At 54.2% G+C, this 18,480-nt stretch overlaps 1 protein-coding gene across 3 annotated transcripts in view; it reads right to left on the bottom strand.

Moving 5' to 3' along the window:
• Window positions 1–4,031: 4,031 nt before the first annotated feature.
• The window catches only part of BRINP2 (BMP/retinoic acid inducible neural specific 2), a 52,110-nt gene continuing 37,661 nt past the window's right edge, over window positions 4,032–18,480 (bottom strand). For 2 of the 3 annotated variants that reach the window (XM_074961002.1, XM_074961003.1), the window contains 6 exons: window positions 17,027–17,217; window positions 15,229–15,425; window positions 11,730–11,835; window positions 10,261–10,497; window positions 6,822–7,044; window positions 4,032–6,403 (listed from right to left, as the gene is read on the bottom strand). In XM_074961002.1, the coding sequence (XP_074817103.1) occupies window positions 5,287–6,403; window positions 6,822–7,044; window positions 10,261–10,497; window positions 11,730–11,835; window positions 15,229–15,425; window positions 17,027–17,217 (2,071 nt within the window). In that variant the 3' untranslated portion in view covers window positions 4,032–5,286. The remainder of the gene's footprint in view (window positions 6,404–6,821; window positions 7,045–10,260; window positions 10,498–11,729; window positions 11,836–15,228; window positions 15,426–17,026; window positions 17,218–18,480) is intronic. The other variant, XM_074961001.1, reaches the window with a different exon arrangement.

The raw sequence follows: 18,480 nt of genomic DNA, 5'->3' as shown, positions 1-18,480 counted from the left end.
CTCAATGCAACCTCAACAGCGGTGTCTCTGCAACCCCCTCCCCCACGGCAGGGGAAGAAAAAGGAATGAAGGAGGTGGGGCTGGGTCACCACAAACAGACTGGAGGGGCGGCACAGAGAAGACATTTGGAGGCGAGAAACTCAAAATGAAAAGGTGGCCATTTCGCTCTGGAGGTGACAATGAAGGAGGCGTACTATTGTCTGGGAAATACAGTATGCAGTCAGAGCCCTGGCAATCCTTGAGGCCAGGGCCTGTCAGTGCTTCCAAATGACTGATGTAGATTTAATCAGCTGGCTTGATGGCTGCAGCAGGGCGACATTTGCTCAGTGAGCCGTTAATTGAAGGGATGTATTCTTATTGGTGGAGAACAGAGCTTCTCATGCCAGTCAGCCAGTCACAGAGCCTTGTAGCTGTACACCTGCTTTAGAAACACTCTGGGTGGCGGCTGCCAGGAGGTTTGGTTAGTTAGTGAGTTATGCTGAGGCTTCACTCAGTAAACGTGGGTCAGGCATCCCCGTGTCCGGCTGGATGGGCGATTACATTCTAGGTGGCAATGAGAAAGTATCTATGGAGCTTTGACAGTTGTATGGTCAGTGTAGCGGGGGTGAGACTCATCACCGTGGCGCCTCCTGCTGGCCTTTCTGGAATTAGCTCAAGTCCTTCCACAGGGCACCTGCCTCTGGTGGTGTCTTGCTCGCCATTATGCCCGCTTTGCTGTCTCCACCTCTCAGGGACCCACGTCGCTCCCCGGACCATGGCATCCTCTTCTGGGCACAGCCCCCGCTCTGCTGTCTCCCCCCATTTTGGGGGAACCAGCAGCCTAAAGTCCAGCCACTCACTTCTGTGGCCTGCTGCAACCACTAGTCTAGTCCCTTACCCCAGGGGCAAACTGCAGTCTGTCTTAGCCACTTCCTCCAGGGCAAGTGGGGGCAGCTCTAGCACCTTAACTGCCCTTCCTCCAGGAACTGCCTGGCAGCGGTCAGCCAGAAGCTGCTTCTGCTTCTGCTTCTGCTTCTGCTTCTGCTTCTGCTTCTGCTTCTGCTTCTGCTTCTGCTTCTGCTTCTGCTTCTGCTTCTCAACACTGCTCTAGCCATGCTGCTCCTAGGCAGCCAGTCCTTCTCCTTAGCAGGCCAGGGAGAGACTACCCTCTGCTCTGTTGAGCAGCCCTTTATATATGGCCCCCGCTGGCCCTGCTTGGCCACTGCAACAAGCCATCTCCTGATTGGCTCGCTTAGTGAGCCCTCCTCTAACTGGAGGGTTCCATGCAGGCTCCCTCTGGCCTGCTTTAACCCTTCCTTCTCCTGGTGTGTGGCAACCGCCCCACTACAGTAAGACAGACATGACCCATCCCTTTGGCCCCGCTCTGCTTCGCCACCCATGAGCCATTAACGTCTCATGGACTGGACTGATGGTGGGAGCATTATGGTTAAGGCTACGATTTTGGCACGGGGATTTTTATTAAAAGCCACGGACAGGGCGTGGAAAATAAATTGCAGTAGTGTACATGCAGTAATGCAGTTTTCACTGCATCAGTACAGAAGCTTTTAAATTGCCTATTAAAGTCGGGCTGAAGCCCGAGCCCTGCCACACAGGGCTGAAGCCGAAGTCCAAGCGTGGCTGGGGCTGAAGCGCTCGCAGCCATCTCTTAAAATCCTGGAATCCGTGGCCTCCATGACAGAATAGTAGGCTGAATTATGGTGTGTCCAACCGGAATGTGCCTGGACCGCATGGCAAGTGGGTTACACCAGGGTCTGTCTAGCCCCTGCAGCAGCCAGGCAGGTGTGTTACGGAGCGGGGCTGACTGGCACATGCAGCAGCATGGCAGGTGCACTCAACCAGGCTGTAACGGGCACATTCAGTACCCAGCAGGCTCGTATGCTGCTGGGTTGTACCTGGAACACAGAGCAGGTGTGTTCCATCAGGCTGCACCAGGAATGCTCAGCCACAAAGAAACAATGTTTTCCCCAGGCCTACCAAGCAAGTGCCATTTGGACCGAGTGCTGTGTTTAATTGCAGGGCAGGTGAGTTCTCCTGGGAAGTACTTAGAAGACTCAGGAAGTGCATACTGCCAAAGCATTGCTGGAGTGCTCAGCAGCATGGTCAGTGAGTTCCCCCAGGGTGTGCCTGCAACATATACTGCAGCAGGTGTGTGCTAACAGGGAGAACCTGGAATTTTTAGCAGGAGGGCAGGTACCTGGGACATATCTGGACCTTTCAGCAGCTGTTAAAGGGAGTGGCAGGGGCTTTACATGGAATCAGGACCCAGTCTATCCATGATGGGCTTCTAATGGGGGAATGAGTCCATCTTGGTGCCATTGTAATTAGTTAACTGCTTAGGTGGCTGGTTGGCAGCGAACTAACAAGCACCTGGACAGATAAAAGGCTACCAGAGCTCAGTTGAAGGACTGTACTCCTAGAAATAAGGATCTGAGGGGTAGGTAGTCCCAGCATATACAGGAACCAGGAAGAGGGACTCTTGAAAACCAGGAGGGTAAGCCTGCCAGAATTATTGCCCGGGGGAGGCTGCGGGACTCCTGAAGTAAAAGGAGGAGATGCTTGCCTGGATTAGCACCCAGGCTTCCAGAACCAGGGTGGAGTTTGAGGGTCTGAAGCCCTCCTGCCCTCCCAGTAGGATCTTAATCTAAGAATTCTGGTCTGGGAGTAATTCTTGCAAGAGGCAGAAGGCCTGCAGGGCCATACTCTGCCACAAGGGGGTATGCTTGAGGTCTATGCCTCCTCAAAGGATGTGTGTAATTCTCTGCCTCCCTCAGGGATTTTTAATAGATGTAAGGCCCTGTTCTGTTTCCAGTATCCACAGAGAAAGCTGTGCAATGACTTTATGGCCTGCTGTGAAAGGCTGGCATGCCAGCAGCAGGGAAATACAGGTGTGTCCTCTTCGGATTACATTTCAGTAGCACAGGGCTCAGGTTCCCCTCATCTGGATTTGAGCAGGCTGGGGAGGTGGTGAATTGGATCCACGTTGCTCATATGTGAGCCGAAGGCCTCAGAGTGTTACCTGTGGCTGGGTTGCTGCTCTGTAGAAGGGGATATGGAGAAGGTGGGCCTGGCTTTTCTCGCCTTTCTGTAATTCTCCATGTACAGATTTCCCCCAGACTGTGCTGCCTGCAGGCGCCAGCTAACTAGCTCCAGCTCTCCCTCGCTGCTGTCTCTATTCACCAGCCCCTCCCCCCGCCTTTAAACCGCCCCACCTTACCCTGTTGGCTCCCTGTAAATCTCCACAGTGACTCCATGGGGTTTACAAAGCATTTAAAGAACTCCTGACCTGACATTGCAGGGACACACATTGTAAGCCCTGCTCCAGAGCTCTAGCCCCTCTCCAGTGATGCAAAGGGGCCCCCGTGTGGCATCAGACAGCCCATCTGGGGAAATCCCACAGGTGGTGTGCAGCTGCCATAACTGACTGTACCCAACCTTCCCGCAGCCCTCAGCGTGGGGGTCATGGTCAGCGTGGGGGAAAGCATAGTGTGCTCCAGGTGTTCCCCACATACGGCAGCATCCCTTATGCTTACCTCAGCCCGAAGGCCACTCTCAATTGCGCCCAGGACTCAACTAGGCTCTGGCTGCCCCCAGATTCAGGGGATGGCAAAGGTTGGCCAACGCTGAGGATTAGGCCACAGCATCTTGCTACAGGTTCTATTGGCTGCAGCCATCAGCCAGGGGACCGCACGTGAGGACAGGGGCTTCCTTTAACAGTGAGAAACCAGCATCAGTGCTCAAATCAGGGGGCGATCCTGAACTGTGTGGCTAGGAGCAGAGGTACAAGGGTTATAAATAGACTTCAAACAAAAGGCAAAACGAAGCGAGGAGGGAAAAAACAGAAAAGGAGCCATGGCAACTGTGCCAAAAATAGCTTGGGAACTTCTGCTACATGTGTGTGGATGGACATGGACAGATCTCTTTACACCCCCCCACATTCAACCCAACCCCCTCTGATTTCACAGCCACACCTGCCATCTCAGAACCATCAATACCTATTTAACACCACACGTAATCACACGTGCACCTGGCCGTTGATGTCTCCACCTCTGCACCCCATCTACTGACAGTTGCTCCTAGGTATCTGTCCACGTTTACGCCGAGCACCTCTTCACACACACCCGGAGAGTGTCTCCAGTCAAAAAGACACAGCCCGAGACCGCGTTGTTTTCAACTTTGTTTTGTTTTGCTCAAAAGGCAATCTTTTAAAAAATATATTAAACCAGATACATTTGACTAAGGTGAAACTCGGCTGGAGAAATTGACAAGAATTGAATCCTCTTCCCCCCTCCCCCCAAATAAATACGTTTAAAAAAAAAAAAAAAACACCCAACAATTGATTAAATAAAAACCTGAAAGGAGAAGCTACCCACAGAGCTCCACCTCTGACTGTAACGATGGGTGTGTCTGTCCGGGTGCCCAGTCGCTGCTCATGTCGACAATGGAACATCTTGGCTCAATTACCGAGGTGCACTGATGGTGCCATGCTGCAGAAGGAGGGCAGAGTGCTCCCCCTTCCATGTGGGAATAGGGGAGCTCAGGCAGGGCTGGCTGCCCCACAGACCCCCCAGCTGGAATCGGCCAGCTTCTTCCCCCGCCATCAAGGGAATGGCGCCAGAAAGCAGGCGGGGGCGGGAGGAAGAGGCAGGGAATACGACGACTTAGAAAGTGACACGGAGAATGGAAAAGCCGGGATGTGGGTAGAAACGTCTGTTAAAAAGAATACAAAAGTGCCTGCACTGAGGAAGGCCGCAGCCGGCCTCTTCCCACAGGGTGGGTGGGAGTGAAGCGCTCTGAGCAGTTCTGGCCTGCTGGGTGTCTGAGGTCTTGCCGCCCATCCCTTCGCCTCCCAGCTCTGTGTGCAGCACTGGCTCGGCTCACAGGCAGAGGTACTACTAGATGTCTCCTCCCTAGGGCAGACATCTCCCACCAGCTGTCTCCCCCACATGGGCCTGTTCCCAGGTGAAATAACCTGTTGATTTTCCTGCCTGGTCACAATTGTCATTTGTGACTTGGAAGGGGGAGAAGTACAAGCCATTACAAGGTAAGCACCCTATCTCCTTAGGCCTGGCTCCCCTTTCTAACCATTTTGTATCTGCTGCCCTGCAGTCTCTTGCCATGGCCCGGGCATCTCCTTGCATCCTTCACACGCTGCCATCCCTGTGGCTGGTCACGTGGTATCCCGAGGAAGCACGCGGTTGGCACTAAGGTAAGGCCTTCAGAAGTCTTGGTTCTCCATCCCCCTCCCTTTTCTTTGGCCCCTCCTCAGAGATTCCAGGTGCCCCAAGGCTAGCTACACAATTTGCCAGTCTCATACTCCATGGGGCTTGGCATTTTAGCACTGAAGGCCTGCATGGAGGATTGGATCCTTCCCACTTCGTTGTTGGCCAGCTTGAGTCGGTGCCGGAGCAAGCAAGAGAAAAGGTCGAGCCGGGTTTTGCCGGGTGGTGAAAGCCGGTTCACCCGATCCCTGATCTCTATGAGCTGTAACAGGGCCGAGTCCTGGGAGCCCTGGGTGTATGGGTAATCTAGCTGAAGGATCAGGTCCCGGATGGCATCCGGGTCAAACGGCATGCTGAAGCCAAAGACTTGCAAGCTATTGATTTTCATGTAGCCCAAGTTCTTAGATGGATCCACCATCTCTAGAGGCTCATAATAGATAGTCTCATTGGAGCTGTCATCCAGAGACTTGATCCGGCTCCTCAGGTACACGTGGACTGTCTCAAAGAAGGTCTTCCACTTGTTTCCTAAGGTGAGCGTCCAATTTTGGCACTGGGCCGAGGCATCCACGTTAGTCCTTTCCCAGTCCGGGAAGCCCCCCTCCTTCACAGGCATGAACCAGCTCTCTGAGTGGCTGCCCCCGAACGGGTTGACGTAGACAGCCATGACTGGCTCCAGGGTGCTGTTCTTGGTGAGGCATATCTGGACGGAGAGGGCCATCATGATGTGGACCAGCCCGGGCTTGTACTTGTTGCTCTTGAGGGTCAGCAGCATGCGTTTCCTCCAGGAGGGATCGAACCAGCTCCCCAGCCGCATGTCGTTGCTAATGAAGATGGAGTGCACCTCGATGCGGCTGTCCCGTTTCTGGAGGAGGTACTTGAGCTCCAAGTCCTGCAGATCCATCTCCAGGCCCAGATAGTGCTCCAGGGACTCTGCCACCTCTGGACGGCACAAGCCCTGGCTGAGCATGTAGCCTGGGTTGCAGGTCCCACAGCGGGTGCTGTTCTCCTCGGCGCAGGCAGCGCAAGCTGGCCCCTCGCCCAAGGCACATGGTATGGACCCCTGGCAGGAGACTTGGTCGGAGGGGCAGGTGCAGCTGTGGCTGTCTTCCAGGAACGTCCCCGGCGGGGTGGTCTCGCTGCAGTACAGGAAGGATTGAATGCGGTTCCACCAGTAGGGTAAAGATCTAAAGGAGAAGGAGGCAAGAGAGAAAAGGCTCCTTAATGCCAGCGTGAACATGGCTACCGCTCTTCCCGAGGGTCAGAGCGGTGGCCTGTCCCCTGGACATATTTATTGTTCCGGGGAGAGGGACCAGCCCTGGAGATTGGAGTCCTCAGGTTAGCCACGGCACAGGCAAGGATCCCCAGGGCACCACCCCAAGCCTGGAAGAGCCAGCAGTAAGGGGGCAAAGCAGTTCAGTCACCAAGGGCTGGCTTCTCTACTCAGCGTCCATGGCGTGACATGTTAGGAGAGAGGCGGTCACCCTTCTAGTCCCAGTTTGGTCAGTGCAATGAGTAACAAATGGGCCCGGTGGTCCCAGGCCTTGCCCCACCTACCCAGCTTGGGCCAGGGCAGCCGAGAGCTGGTGCTAAGGGATGCTGTACCTCTCCTTTGGCAGTCTGAAGCGAGGCTGCCTGTGGCAGCGTTTGCAGAGGCTGAAGAGACGCTGGATGATTCGATGGGTTTTCTTGAGCAGCAGCTTCAGGCTGGTGCTCAGCTGCTGGTAGCGATGCTGCACGTCGAGGTCCATTGCCCAGTACTGGGAGACTGTTGTCATGTTCACGAAGCGATCCTCCGGGAGTCTCTTCACCAGGGACTGGAGCTCCTCTGTGGGGAGAGAAGGGGAAGTCAGCACAGCAGGAATGTAACGCAGGAAGAGCTATCTGATAAGACCAGAGTCGCTCTCAAGTGCGGCCTGTCATCCTGGTTAGTCTTTCCCCTGGCTTAGCCCCCAGTCCAAACATGCGGCCCCTGCAGAACGCCCAAGCAAATGGACTTAACACAGGGGTTCTTTGCAAGGACTGGTGGGACAGAGCCCTCCTCCCCCCATGGCACCAGCCCTTCCCACCCCCATCACATCAACTCTGAATTTGGCTTCTGATAGCTTGTAGATTTGCTAGAATTACACAATAGTAATACTTAGCACCCTGCAAACCGTCCTCACAATGCCCCTCGCAGCTAGGTCAGGGAGAAGCACTGTATTTATTTTGCAGCTGGGGAAACTGAGGCAGAGGGGTGAACTGACTTGCCCCGGGCTACAGAGGCAGGATTAGAACTCAGAACATGTCCTAGCTGGAGTTACTAGACACCATTTCCCTCAATGAAAAACACAGTTAGGCTGTAAGCTCTTTGTGGCAGGGCCCATCTTTTTGTTAGGTATATGGCCAATGCCTAGCACAAAGGGGTTTTGAGCAATGCATGGGACTCTAAGCACTAGTGCAGCATAAATGATAAAATTATAGTAATGATACCTAGCTCTCATCTAGCAATATTCATCACTAGATCTTAAGACATTTTACAAGGGAGCTCTGAATCTTTATCCCTGTTCTACAGCTGGAGAAACTGAGGCAGAGACAGGGCACGTGACTTACCCAAAGTCACCTAGCAGGCCTGTGGCAGGGCTGGGAATAGACCCTGAATACCAGGCCAGGGCTTGATCCATTAGGTCACACTGCCTGGTTAGACGAATCATAAGGTCTCATTCATTTCTATAACGTAAATTACATTGACACTCCCTGTTTATCAGATGGGAAACGCCACTAGTTTATTTAAAATGCAGTTTTATTTATTGCCTTTTTGTAGCACCTAAGGGTAGGCAACCAACATCATGGCCCCATGTGCTGCATGAATCAGAGACAGTTCACCCACCCAGAGAGCTGATATTCTAACTAGATCAGACAGATATGGGGTTGGAAGGGAAACCAAGGCAGAGCACGGTGAAGCGACTTGCCCATGGTCACATGAAAGGAGCCTGGAATAGAACCAGAGTCTCCTGAGTCCCAGTCAGGTGCCCGATCCACTAGGCTACACTCTGTTGCTGTTAATGTATTGACGGAGAAGGTGTCACCAGTGACCGCTGGAGCATGCTCTAGCCGTGACACCAATCCTTCACATTCAGACAGTTCCCACCTTTCCTAGCCAGACCTCACGCTAGTTCTCTGCACACAAGTCCCACTTGGGACTCAAGCAGGTTCCCCCAGGCGAAAGCAAGGCAGGTATCATTTGGTTCCCCCGCACCAGACTTAATCAAAGAGGTGCTGGTTCCCTGTGACATCCTGCCACAGCAGCTGTAACACACACTCCTCAGGGTATCGAATTCCTAGGGGCAGGGCCAGTTCCCCAAAGCGCTCTGCATGTCTCTTGAGAGCCCTCCGCTCCCACTGACTGTCACTGGAGTCGGGATGGCTCGACACCCATATGGGGTTGGACCTTTAAGCTGCTCGCTAGGCCTAAATACTCCCCCTGGCAAGGGTGTCCCTCGTGGAAAGGAGAGACCACTTGGAGAGCGAGGCAGAGATTTTGGAAGTCATTTTCCCTGCACTAGAGCTAATGGATTCATTTTCCATTGCACGTGGTGTTAGTGGAGAGGCTGGTAGCCCTGGTCGAAGCCAGGCATTGAGCTGTCAAGCTCCTCCCAGGCAGCTAGGCCAATGCACCTCACTCCTGACTGGCTGTTTCAGTCATGAGGACCCAAACAGCTCTGCCACTGCACCTTCCTTGCAAACCACCACACCAGCTGTTTCAGTCCTGGACCCACAGAGCTTTGCCAGTCTCCTTGCGCTCCTGACGGTCAGCACCCTCAGCTACGTCATGCCAGAGATCACCAACAGGGCCTAAAATTAGGGTGCCACAGGCTGACCCCTTTATTCCGATTGAATGGCATTTTACTCTCCGGGGTCCCATTGTTTTAACTGGGAACTTTGGTGGCTTAATGCCCTAATCAGAGCCCAGTGATCTCAGTGGGAATCTTCCCATTGGCATTAATGGACTTTAGATCAGGCTCTAAGGTGTTATTTACTATGAGTGAGGCTGTCAGAATCTGGCCCTTTGTAATTAACAAAAATGGTCTCTGGGAAGCTGTCAGACACTATAGTAATGGGATTCAGATAAGTACGAGAGACAGAGACCCCCTCTACCCATTTCCACTTGGGCAACTTTCAGGATCTGAACCCAGATTGCCAAGAGAAAGAGGGCAATGCAAGAACCCCCTTTGCTTCCAAAATCCCACTTCATGCATCTTTTGTAATTCTCTTTTCCCTATCCCTCTGGGCAGTTCTCCTGATTCCCAGTCCAGGCCCTGTCCACTAGCCACACTGCTTCCGAAGCATTAACAATACTGAATTCAGGTTTAAAATTGACAAGGGTTCAAATGTGGCTGTGATCCCAGCTGCTGCTGTTTACCCCATCCCATAATAACAAAAGAACAAGGGGACACCCTAAAATTAAAAGGCAATTATGTTTTTTTTAAGTCTACATATGATGAACCTGTGGAACTTACTGCCACTGGATATCATTGAGGCAAATAGTGTAGACATTTTTTAAAGAACATTTTATAATGGAAAAAAACATTGCAGTGAGACTGGCTGGGATAAACATTGAGGGTCTATATTCTCATTCTTCCAGGTGTAAACTGATTACAATCTGGGTCAGGAAGAAATCTCCACACAGAGAGTAGATTATTGCATAATGAAGTAAGAACATAAGAATGGCCATAATGGGTCAGACCAATCTAGCCCAGTATCCTGTCTTCCAACAGTGGCTGGTACCAGATGCTTCAGTGCGAATGAAGAGAACAGGGCAATTATTGAGTGATCCATCCCCCATGGCCCATTCCCAGCTTCTGGCAATTGGACGTTTAGGGACACCCAGAGCATGGGGTTGCGTCCCTGACCATCTTGGCTAATAGCTTAGCTAATACGACTGGGAAGTGTCTGGCACTGTCAGAGCTAGGACAGCAGACTAGCAGGGTCACTGGTCTATTCCAGCACAGCAGTCTCAGTAAGAGGGGAGGGTCTCAGTGAGCTCACACATTCCTGGCCTCACCTGACTCCTCAAACTGTCTATTGTGATTATCCCAGGCATCCTGGATCTGCAGCAGACTGTCTTCCATTGCCTGGATGTCGGCTTCAGGGCAGTTGCAATCCGGGAAGCCAGGCCCGCATTGGCACCAGCAGTCATTCTTCCGGCAGATGAGCTCTCCCTCCGAACTGCAGGTGATGTAGCTGAGCGCGGCCGCCACAAAGCTTTCCCGCAGGTAGTTGGGCAGCAGCACCTGCAGCCCTGCACAGAGGGAGAGTCCCAGGAAGGGTGAGACAAGCAGACACCCCACACGTACCTCAGCACTCTGTGCTTCCTGTCTGCAGGGAACTGGGCCAAATTCAGCATTACAAATGGCAGTGGAGCCACATCCATTCATACCAGGGCTGACTCTGGCCCAGAGTCTAAAATATTGATGTTAGCGACCTCGACCACAGTGGAGCGACACCAGTTTACATGTGTGGAGGTTCTGGCCCTGGAGCATCAGACATGATGTGATCTGGGACTTGAGGACCTCTCCCCACTTTGCCCAATAACCGTCAGGGCGGAAGCTCCGCTCAAGGAAGGGATGGATCTCTACAGCTGCAGAAACTCGGTTCAGAGAAGCTACAAAAGTGCAGATGCTAATTTTAAACCTGCAAAACTGGCTGGGACTCTCAGGGGTCAGGGTCTCTCCTGGCATTTCGGAGACAGAGATGGCTGAACCAATTTGGTTAAACTGAGCAATGACTGGCACCTTCATCCCCAAACTCAGCCTTGCCCCTCAATCTTTGGGAGAGTTGGAAAAGTTGAATTCACTTTTTCCCGGGTCCCGTCCCCAGCTCTCTATGTGGCTTCTTCGCTTATAGGTTCTGAAACGCCGGTCATCTCACCAGGAAGCCTCTTCTTGGGAGACCCCTCGCTTAGCTTTGCAGACCCAAAGAATCGGCAGCAATTTGGATCAGGTCCAGCCAAACGTCCAGGGCTGACTCTTCCGCTGGGATCACTGGGGATAGCTCCATGGGCTGCTCTGCCGATTTACACCAGCTGAGGCTCTACCCCTCAGCGCTGGGTGCTGCAGCTCAGTAGTTCTTAACCCCCACTTCACAGCTTCTCTCCCCCACCCTCCAGAGCACCTTTACATCCAACCTTATAGGGTCCCAGCGCCCAGCTGGGACTAGTGGGACAGTGCATGCTTGGGCCCTGATAGGAGTCAGCGTGCAATGAAGACATGACCGTAACCTACTGGGATCACCTATGACATGGGGCATGTGCCCCAACATCAGGGAATTCTGGGTAAATAGGTCCCTTTTTTGACCTAACTCCTGTACACTATCCCCATCCCTCCACTTGGGGCCCTACCCCTCTCCTTGCTTCAGTATCCCTACTCTCTCCCACTGGCCCCTCCCTCCCTCCCTCCCTCAATGACCGCTGTAGCGGCTGGTCTGGCTGTTGCTAGGCATGGGGGATGAAAGGAGGAAGGCTGCCGTCCTCACCTAGCAGCTGTACTTTGTTCTCAGGGCTCTGGACGAGAACCGAGCTGACTGAATCCAAGTTATCGTAGTTACTGCAGCCAAGAGGGCCCGTCCGGGTTTCAGTTACCTGCGAGAACAGGGGGTAGTAAGAGAGCGAATGAGGCAGGATCTGGCGTTTGTATCACACCACAGCAGTTAGGGTCTGAGCCTGCAGCTGAAAACATGCAGAGCTCTGATAGTCCAAGCTCTGTTCTCAGCTCCTGGAGGCCAGGCAGGGCGACAGAAGGAGCATGAAGGGGCAGAAATGGTGAGCAGCAAAGGCACAATACAGTGATCAGGTTCATATGAAATAGAAGGAATATGGGAAGAGGCCAGAAGGGCAGCGAGGTCCCCTTGTGAAATCCCGGCCCATGTGGTCTCAGGCGGCAGGGTGACCTTGGAAAGCAAATGTAAGTCAGAGGCCGCAGGGCCGTCCTTCCTGCCAACAAGGAGCCAGCCAGGCCGGCAGAGCAGTCCCGAGCGAAGGCGTCTGCGGCAGCACGAGAGACAAGAGACGGGCGGCCCGGCAGCGCTGGGAGAAAGGGGAAATAATTGCCTGCTAATTGGCCTGTTTACAGAGAGCAGCTCTGCCTCCAGCCTGATGCAGCTCGGCTTCGTTAGCGTGGCCAATTTCCCATAACTAACAGGAAGGCGCTAACCTTGCTCTGGCTCCCTCTCCCCTCCCAGCGAGGACGCTGACTGCCAGAGATAGGGTTATAATTGCCAGGCTGTGGGAGGAGAGCCCGGGGCGGGGACTGGGCTTCAACCAGCCACAATTTGCATCCCAAGTGCAGCATCGGGGCAGGGGTGGGGAGAACAGGGACCAGGAGATCCCCTTCCCCTCCCCTAACTGTATGTGGCACACCTCCTCTATGCTCATCAATCTCGTTGGATCCACTCAGTTCAATCAAATTAACACAGAGGGCTTCAAAGAGCAGAGGGGGATCAGATCCGACAGTCACAAGGCGATCCCCAAAGGCCAAGATGAGAACAGCCTTCCAGAGATCTCAAAGCACAGCTCTGTTTTACAGAAGGAATTCAGAGCATAGAGATTTGCCCCAAGTAACTCAGCGGCACAGCCCAGATTAGTAAGAAGATCTCCTGATTCCCCAGCTCAGGCCGCATCCTCTGGGCCATGCTGTCAGCAGCCAGTGGGTGAGAGGAAATACGCCCACGTTGGGTTCTACGTGGACTGGAAGGAGGAGGTGCACGGTTGGCCTCCTATTGTCAGGGAAACAGACCAGGGTGGAGGCTGAGCCCCCTCCTATATAACCCACCACAAGGAGAGCTTTGCCCAGTCTGTACACAGCAGCTCCAGGCTGGGAGCCGGCATAGCACTTGCAGAGGAAAGGCACAATGCCAGTGCAAGAGCAGCAACTCCTCAGCCCTCCTCAGGAGGGACGGCCCTGACGTTTGCTTTCCAAGGTCACCCTGCCGCCTGAGGCCACGTGGGCCGGGATTTCGCAAGGAGACCTCAGCGCTCTTCTGGCCTCTTCCCATGTTCCTTCTATTTCATATGAACTGGACCACTGTTTTATTCCTTCGACCACTCACCATTTCCGCCCCCTCCCCCTTCCACAGCGAGCTCTCCCCGCCTACGGCATGAAGATCAGAGCTCAGGAAGGGTTTACATTGGAGCCTCCCAGCCCAGTCTCCAACCACACGAGGAGATTGACTTGGCTTCCCTACCCACAACAGAGCAGGGTGTGGAGGCCCAGCACTGGACCAGTAGTGGGCTGCAGGTCAGGGCTGAGGTGCACCGGCAGAGCCGTGGAGGGGAGCTTTTCAGAACTCTGGCCAATGTCACCCTGTGAGTCTGGACACCAGCCGTTTCCCTGAGCCCCCCACTCTGATGACAGAACACCGGCTGCAGACCGCGGCATAAGAATGCCGTGTTGGTCCGTGCTGCGAACGACGCCTGGTGGGGCAGTTTAATGGTAGGCTTTTGGAGCGGAGGGGTGGGATACTGAGTGGTGGGTTTCGTGGCTGGCTCTTATGATGAAGCTGGTGTTTTATTTACTGATGGATTGTTCTCAGCCATATAAGATACCCAGGGGGTTAAGCCACAGGAGCCCGTATAGACCTCAACATAGGGAACAAGGTGAAAGCAAGACATCAGCTTGCTAAGGGTGGTCAGGACAAGACACATCGCTTGGAGGGTTTGGTGAAGGCTCCCTGCCCAGATATTTGATTATTCTTTATGTATATTGTGCCAGGCGCTGTACAAACACACAGCAAGAGACAGCCCCTTACAGGCCAGACCACGGAAGTGCGTTACTGGCCCTGCATCAGAGAGGGGAACAGAAGCAACTTGCTCGAGGTCACACACGTTCTGTAGCAGAAGCAGCCACCAAACTCAAGTTTTCTCAGCCAGAGGGCAATGCCTTGTGAGGGAGTGGCTGTCACAGCATGACTGGGCCCTGTGAGAGGGAACAGAGTCCAGTGCACCTGTGATTGATTAGCAGCTGCCCAACGGGGGTTAAAAGAAGGCAGCTGGACCCTTATAAAGAAAGCATCAGGGGGTAACAGGTAAGAGCTTCCTGGGGAAGACTGGGAAGCTGCAGAGAGGAGAAAATGATGTGGGTCTTCCCTGGGAATAGGGAGGAAATGCTAGGAGGCCAGTGGAAGGGTAAGCCTGCTGCCCTTCCTGAGCTGGAGAGCCAGTGCCGGGAGGCTGAAAAGGGCTGAGCTGTGTTCAGGGTAGAAGATTCAGGAGACAGGTGGCTGGCTGGGAGAGAGGGGCCCTGGAATAAGGGTAGAGAGGGACTGGGATAGGAGTGCTGGGGGACTCACGGGTGGGTGACCTGGAAGCATTGTCCCCAGAGGGGGGACTGGAGAAATCCCTGTATCTCGATGTGTGTTCCTGTTTTACCATGAGTGTTTTATGCACTATTGTATGTGTACAAGTTATGCCTAGAGGTGAGCCTCTGAATTGGACAGTGAGACAGACTGTCTCTCTTTACAGCTGGACTAAGGGGCAACTGAGGCAGGAGCGCACATCATGCTGCAGCCTACCACAGGAGGGGCATTTGAGGAGGGACCACGCTGTGCCAATGGCTCAGTGCATAAGGCAGTGCAGTGGGAGTCTGGAAACATGGGATCTCTTCCTGGTTCTGCCACCGACTGGCTGGGTGACCTTGGGCATGTCACATCCCTCCCCATGCCTCAGTTTCCCCTCTCACCCTTTATCTGCCTTGTGTATTCTGATTGTAAGTTTGTAGGGACAGAGACAGTTCCTTCCAATGTGTTCATGCAGCATCAGGCGTGTCTAGCGGCTACTGTAATACGCCGAGTAATTACTTGCAAGCCCATCCCTCCTGGAATGAGCTCTGTACCCCTTTCACCTTTGCTTTACTTTGGAAAGCTAACGCCAGAGGTGCTAATCCCCCACCCCTATCTGGATAGGCAGGGTCCCCCTTGCTGTCACCCCCATCCGCCCCCATCCTGGGGCCTCCTGCTCCGAGCTCAGTGGCGGTATTACCTTGATGGCGGCTGTGGCTATCTGGATGTGGTGGAGCCTGCGCAGCGTGCTTTCCCGGTCAATGAAGTATGAGGCGGCCAGCTGGTGCAGGGTCTCCAGGGAGATGGTGGAGCTGTTCCCGCCCCCTCCCGTCCCGACCGCTTCTGCCTTCTGGCTCAGCTTGCGCTTGTCCACGAAAATGGTCAGGGACTCCTCTCCTGCACAGGCATGTGAGCCGGTCAGTGTGCTCTGGGGACGCTCAACTCTGCTTCACCGTCAGTCATCCATGGGCAGGAATGGAGTCAGAGCCTGCCTCCCTGCTGCCCCTCTGGGCTGGCCATCCCTCACAGCAATACAAGCCTCACAGCAATACAAGCCTGCTGGGTACGATCCCTGAAGGCCATCCCTCGCAGCAATACAAGCCTCACAGCAATACAAGCCTGCTGGGTACATCTGCCCCACAAGGCCTCTCGCAGGCGTGCGAGTTGGCCCAGTGGGGGACGTCAATCTGCAGCCCCTCTGATTTCCAGCCACTCTAATCAGACCCTGGAGGCCGAGCCCTGGGTCGCCCAAGCAGCGTCACAGCCCCCAAATCCTGAGCTGGGTCTGAGACATTGCCACTCCCTGGTCTGCTCGCCAGTGCCCAACTAGGAGGCTCAATCACACGGAGACCTCCAGGAATCCCAACTGGTTCTTACAGGCAGACGGGAGGGCACCATTGGAGGCCATCTCTCCATCACATCGGCCCTTCCTCTGCCTGGGGACACGTCCCTGTGGGTGGATTTATAGAACCAGTCTCCCTTATTAAAGGGCCATCGCATCGCATCTTTTACTGCCTTGGCCCTCGCACAGCGGCCCATTTGCAGGGCAGAACACGAGAGGCTAGCACACAAACACAACCCATTCCACTTCTTCCCTCCATCTCTCCTGCATCTCTCATGTCCCCATCAGAGCCCTGAGCCGAGCTCCAGGCCTCGCCCCCAATGCTAAGCAACCCAGTGCTTGCAGAGCATCAGGGGCATTCCTTTGGGGGGCCCAGCAACGCTTGGCCAGAGGACTGCAATTGAGTCATAGGAGACTCTCCTGCTCCGTTCGGAGATGGAGCACACCTTGCCTGACCCTCTGCAGGCCTGGCAGTGCTGAAACCAGCTGTAGGTGTTAGCCTAGGCTAAGTGGAAACGTCTGTCTGCTCCCAGCCCCATGGTCACTCAGTAAAGAGTCCCCATGCTTATTGGAGCCCTCGTATTTAGGGCTTGTTCTGCTGCTGCTTGTACCCCGTTGCTCCGAGCTGCTCCCAGACATCGAAAACATCCATGCAGCTCTTTTAAAACCCACCTCCTCTCTCTGCTGCTCTCCTTGCCAAACACTAGTTGCTGTTTTTATGGGCCCCATCAAACCAACAGCAGCCAAGATTTTCCAAAGTGACTAGTGGTTTGTGGGACCCAACCTGAGACGCCAAAAAGGGGCCTGATTCTCAGGAAGTGCAGCACATCCACCCTCCAAAAAAGAGGATCTTTTCAGGGTTCTCAGGTTGGGACCCCAAAATCACTAGCCGATTTGGAAGATCTTGGCTGGTCGTCACTTCCGCTGCTGAGCCAGCAACAGTGGTTCCGTGAGCAAGCAGCATCCCCAGAACCGGGCAGACCATGCTCACATCTTGATGCTGCTACATAAGTGAGGCAGGAAAGGTAGAGGCCATCTTGCTTGGGCCAGATCCTCAGCTGGTGGAAATGGACTTAACGTCACTGACATCAATGCCAATTTGCACCAGCTGAGGATCTGGCCCCAGGAGCATAACGTTGGCACAGCGGGCACTTACCTCCCAGAGTGGCGGAGAGCAGGAAGTGTGTCCCGTATTTTTTAATCAGGTTTTCTGTAATCTGTTGCAGGCTGGGCCTTCGTCCCAGGAGGCGGATGTTCCGGATGAATTCGGGGGCCAAGGGTAGCGGCAAGCTGAAGAAATCTTTCCTTTCCAAGGCCAAGTTATTCACTTTCCAGCGGGCAAACTCTCTGGAGAAAGAAGCCAAGGAAAAGCAGCCATGAGCTCCAGTATCCAGGTGAGAGGGAGGGGAGGATGGGGAAACAGGAGAGAACATAAATCCCCATCACAGTCACAAAGGCTGTAGTATGTACTGGTCACTGCACTGCCTTCCATTGGGGGGTGGGCGGGGGGGGGTGTGAAGGTAGCTCCGAGGAGACCCAAGCAAGATCAGGGCCCATTGTGCTAGGCACTGTAACAGGCACCTCGTGAAACGGGCTCTGCCCACAAGAGCTCACGCTGTAATAGACTAGACAGGATTCTCATCCCCACTTGTGACGGGCTGGACTAGGGTCCTCCCATTCCCGTCCCAGGAAAGTATAGTAGAGGGGTCCTCCAAGTATAGAGAGGCTGTGTGGGATGTAGCCAATCGGGGCTAGCCATTCACAGGGTTGCAGGCTAGTATAAAAGGAGCTGCAGTGCAGCCCAGACTCAGTTGCTGCTTACAGCCAGAGGCGTGCACGTGGTGCTCCTGGCTGGCGGAAGGGAACTGCAGCACCATGGACAGCTCAGTGTGGGCAGGGCCTTGGGGAGCGAGAAAGAGCTGCTGGCTGGCTGAGGTAAGGGTGAAGCTTTGGTGAAGGCTGGGGCTGCAGGGAAGTGGCCCAGAGAACTGAAAGTGGTTGTTAAAGGGACATGGTGGCATGTGGCTGTGACTCTTAAGGTCCCTGGGTGGGGACCTGGAGTAGTGGGCGGGCCTGAGCCTCCCCCATAGGCCACTGGGGAAGTGATCTACAACTGGACAGTGATAAACCTCAGAAGGGGATCTGAACTGTTAAGAGGCCCAGCTGGGGCCAGAACAGACCAGAGCAGGAGAAGAGTCTCCACGGAGGAGGCCCTGCGGGCACGGCTCCCTCCCAGGGCCAGCAGCACTGAACAACTTTGTTGCACGGACACCCCAGAAGGGCTCTGTCTGAGTTGTATTCCATATACACTGTGTGAGACTCGGCTAGAGGGGTCACCTCAGACTGAAAGAGGGGCAGACACACCCAGCCAGCGGGTACTCCTGAGAGGTGGGGTGCCACCCCATTACACACTGTACAGATCGGGAACTGAGGCACAGAGCCCAGGCTCACAAAGGGAGTCAGTGGTAGAGCAGGGAAATTGACCCAAGTCTCCTGCATTCCAGCCCAGGGCTGTAGCCACAAGGCCAGCCTCCATCTCCTTCAGCTACCACCTCTTGTAATCACAAGGGCAGCCTCCCTCTCCTTCAGCTACCATCTCACATCATCTCA

The sequence above is a fragment of the Natator depressus genome, chromosome 8 (assembly GCF_965152275.1).
Source record: "Natator depressus isolate rNatDep1 chromosome 8, rNatDep2.hap1, whole genome shotgun sequence".
NCBI classification, from domain to species: Eukaryota; Metazoa; Chordata; order Testudines; family Cheloniidae; genus Natator; species Natator depressus.
This window is presented reverse-complemented; position numbering and strand designations above follow the sequence as displayed.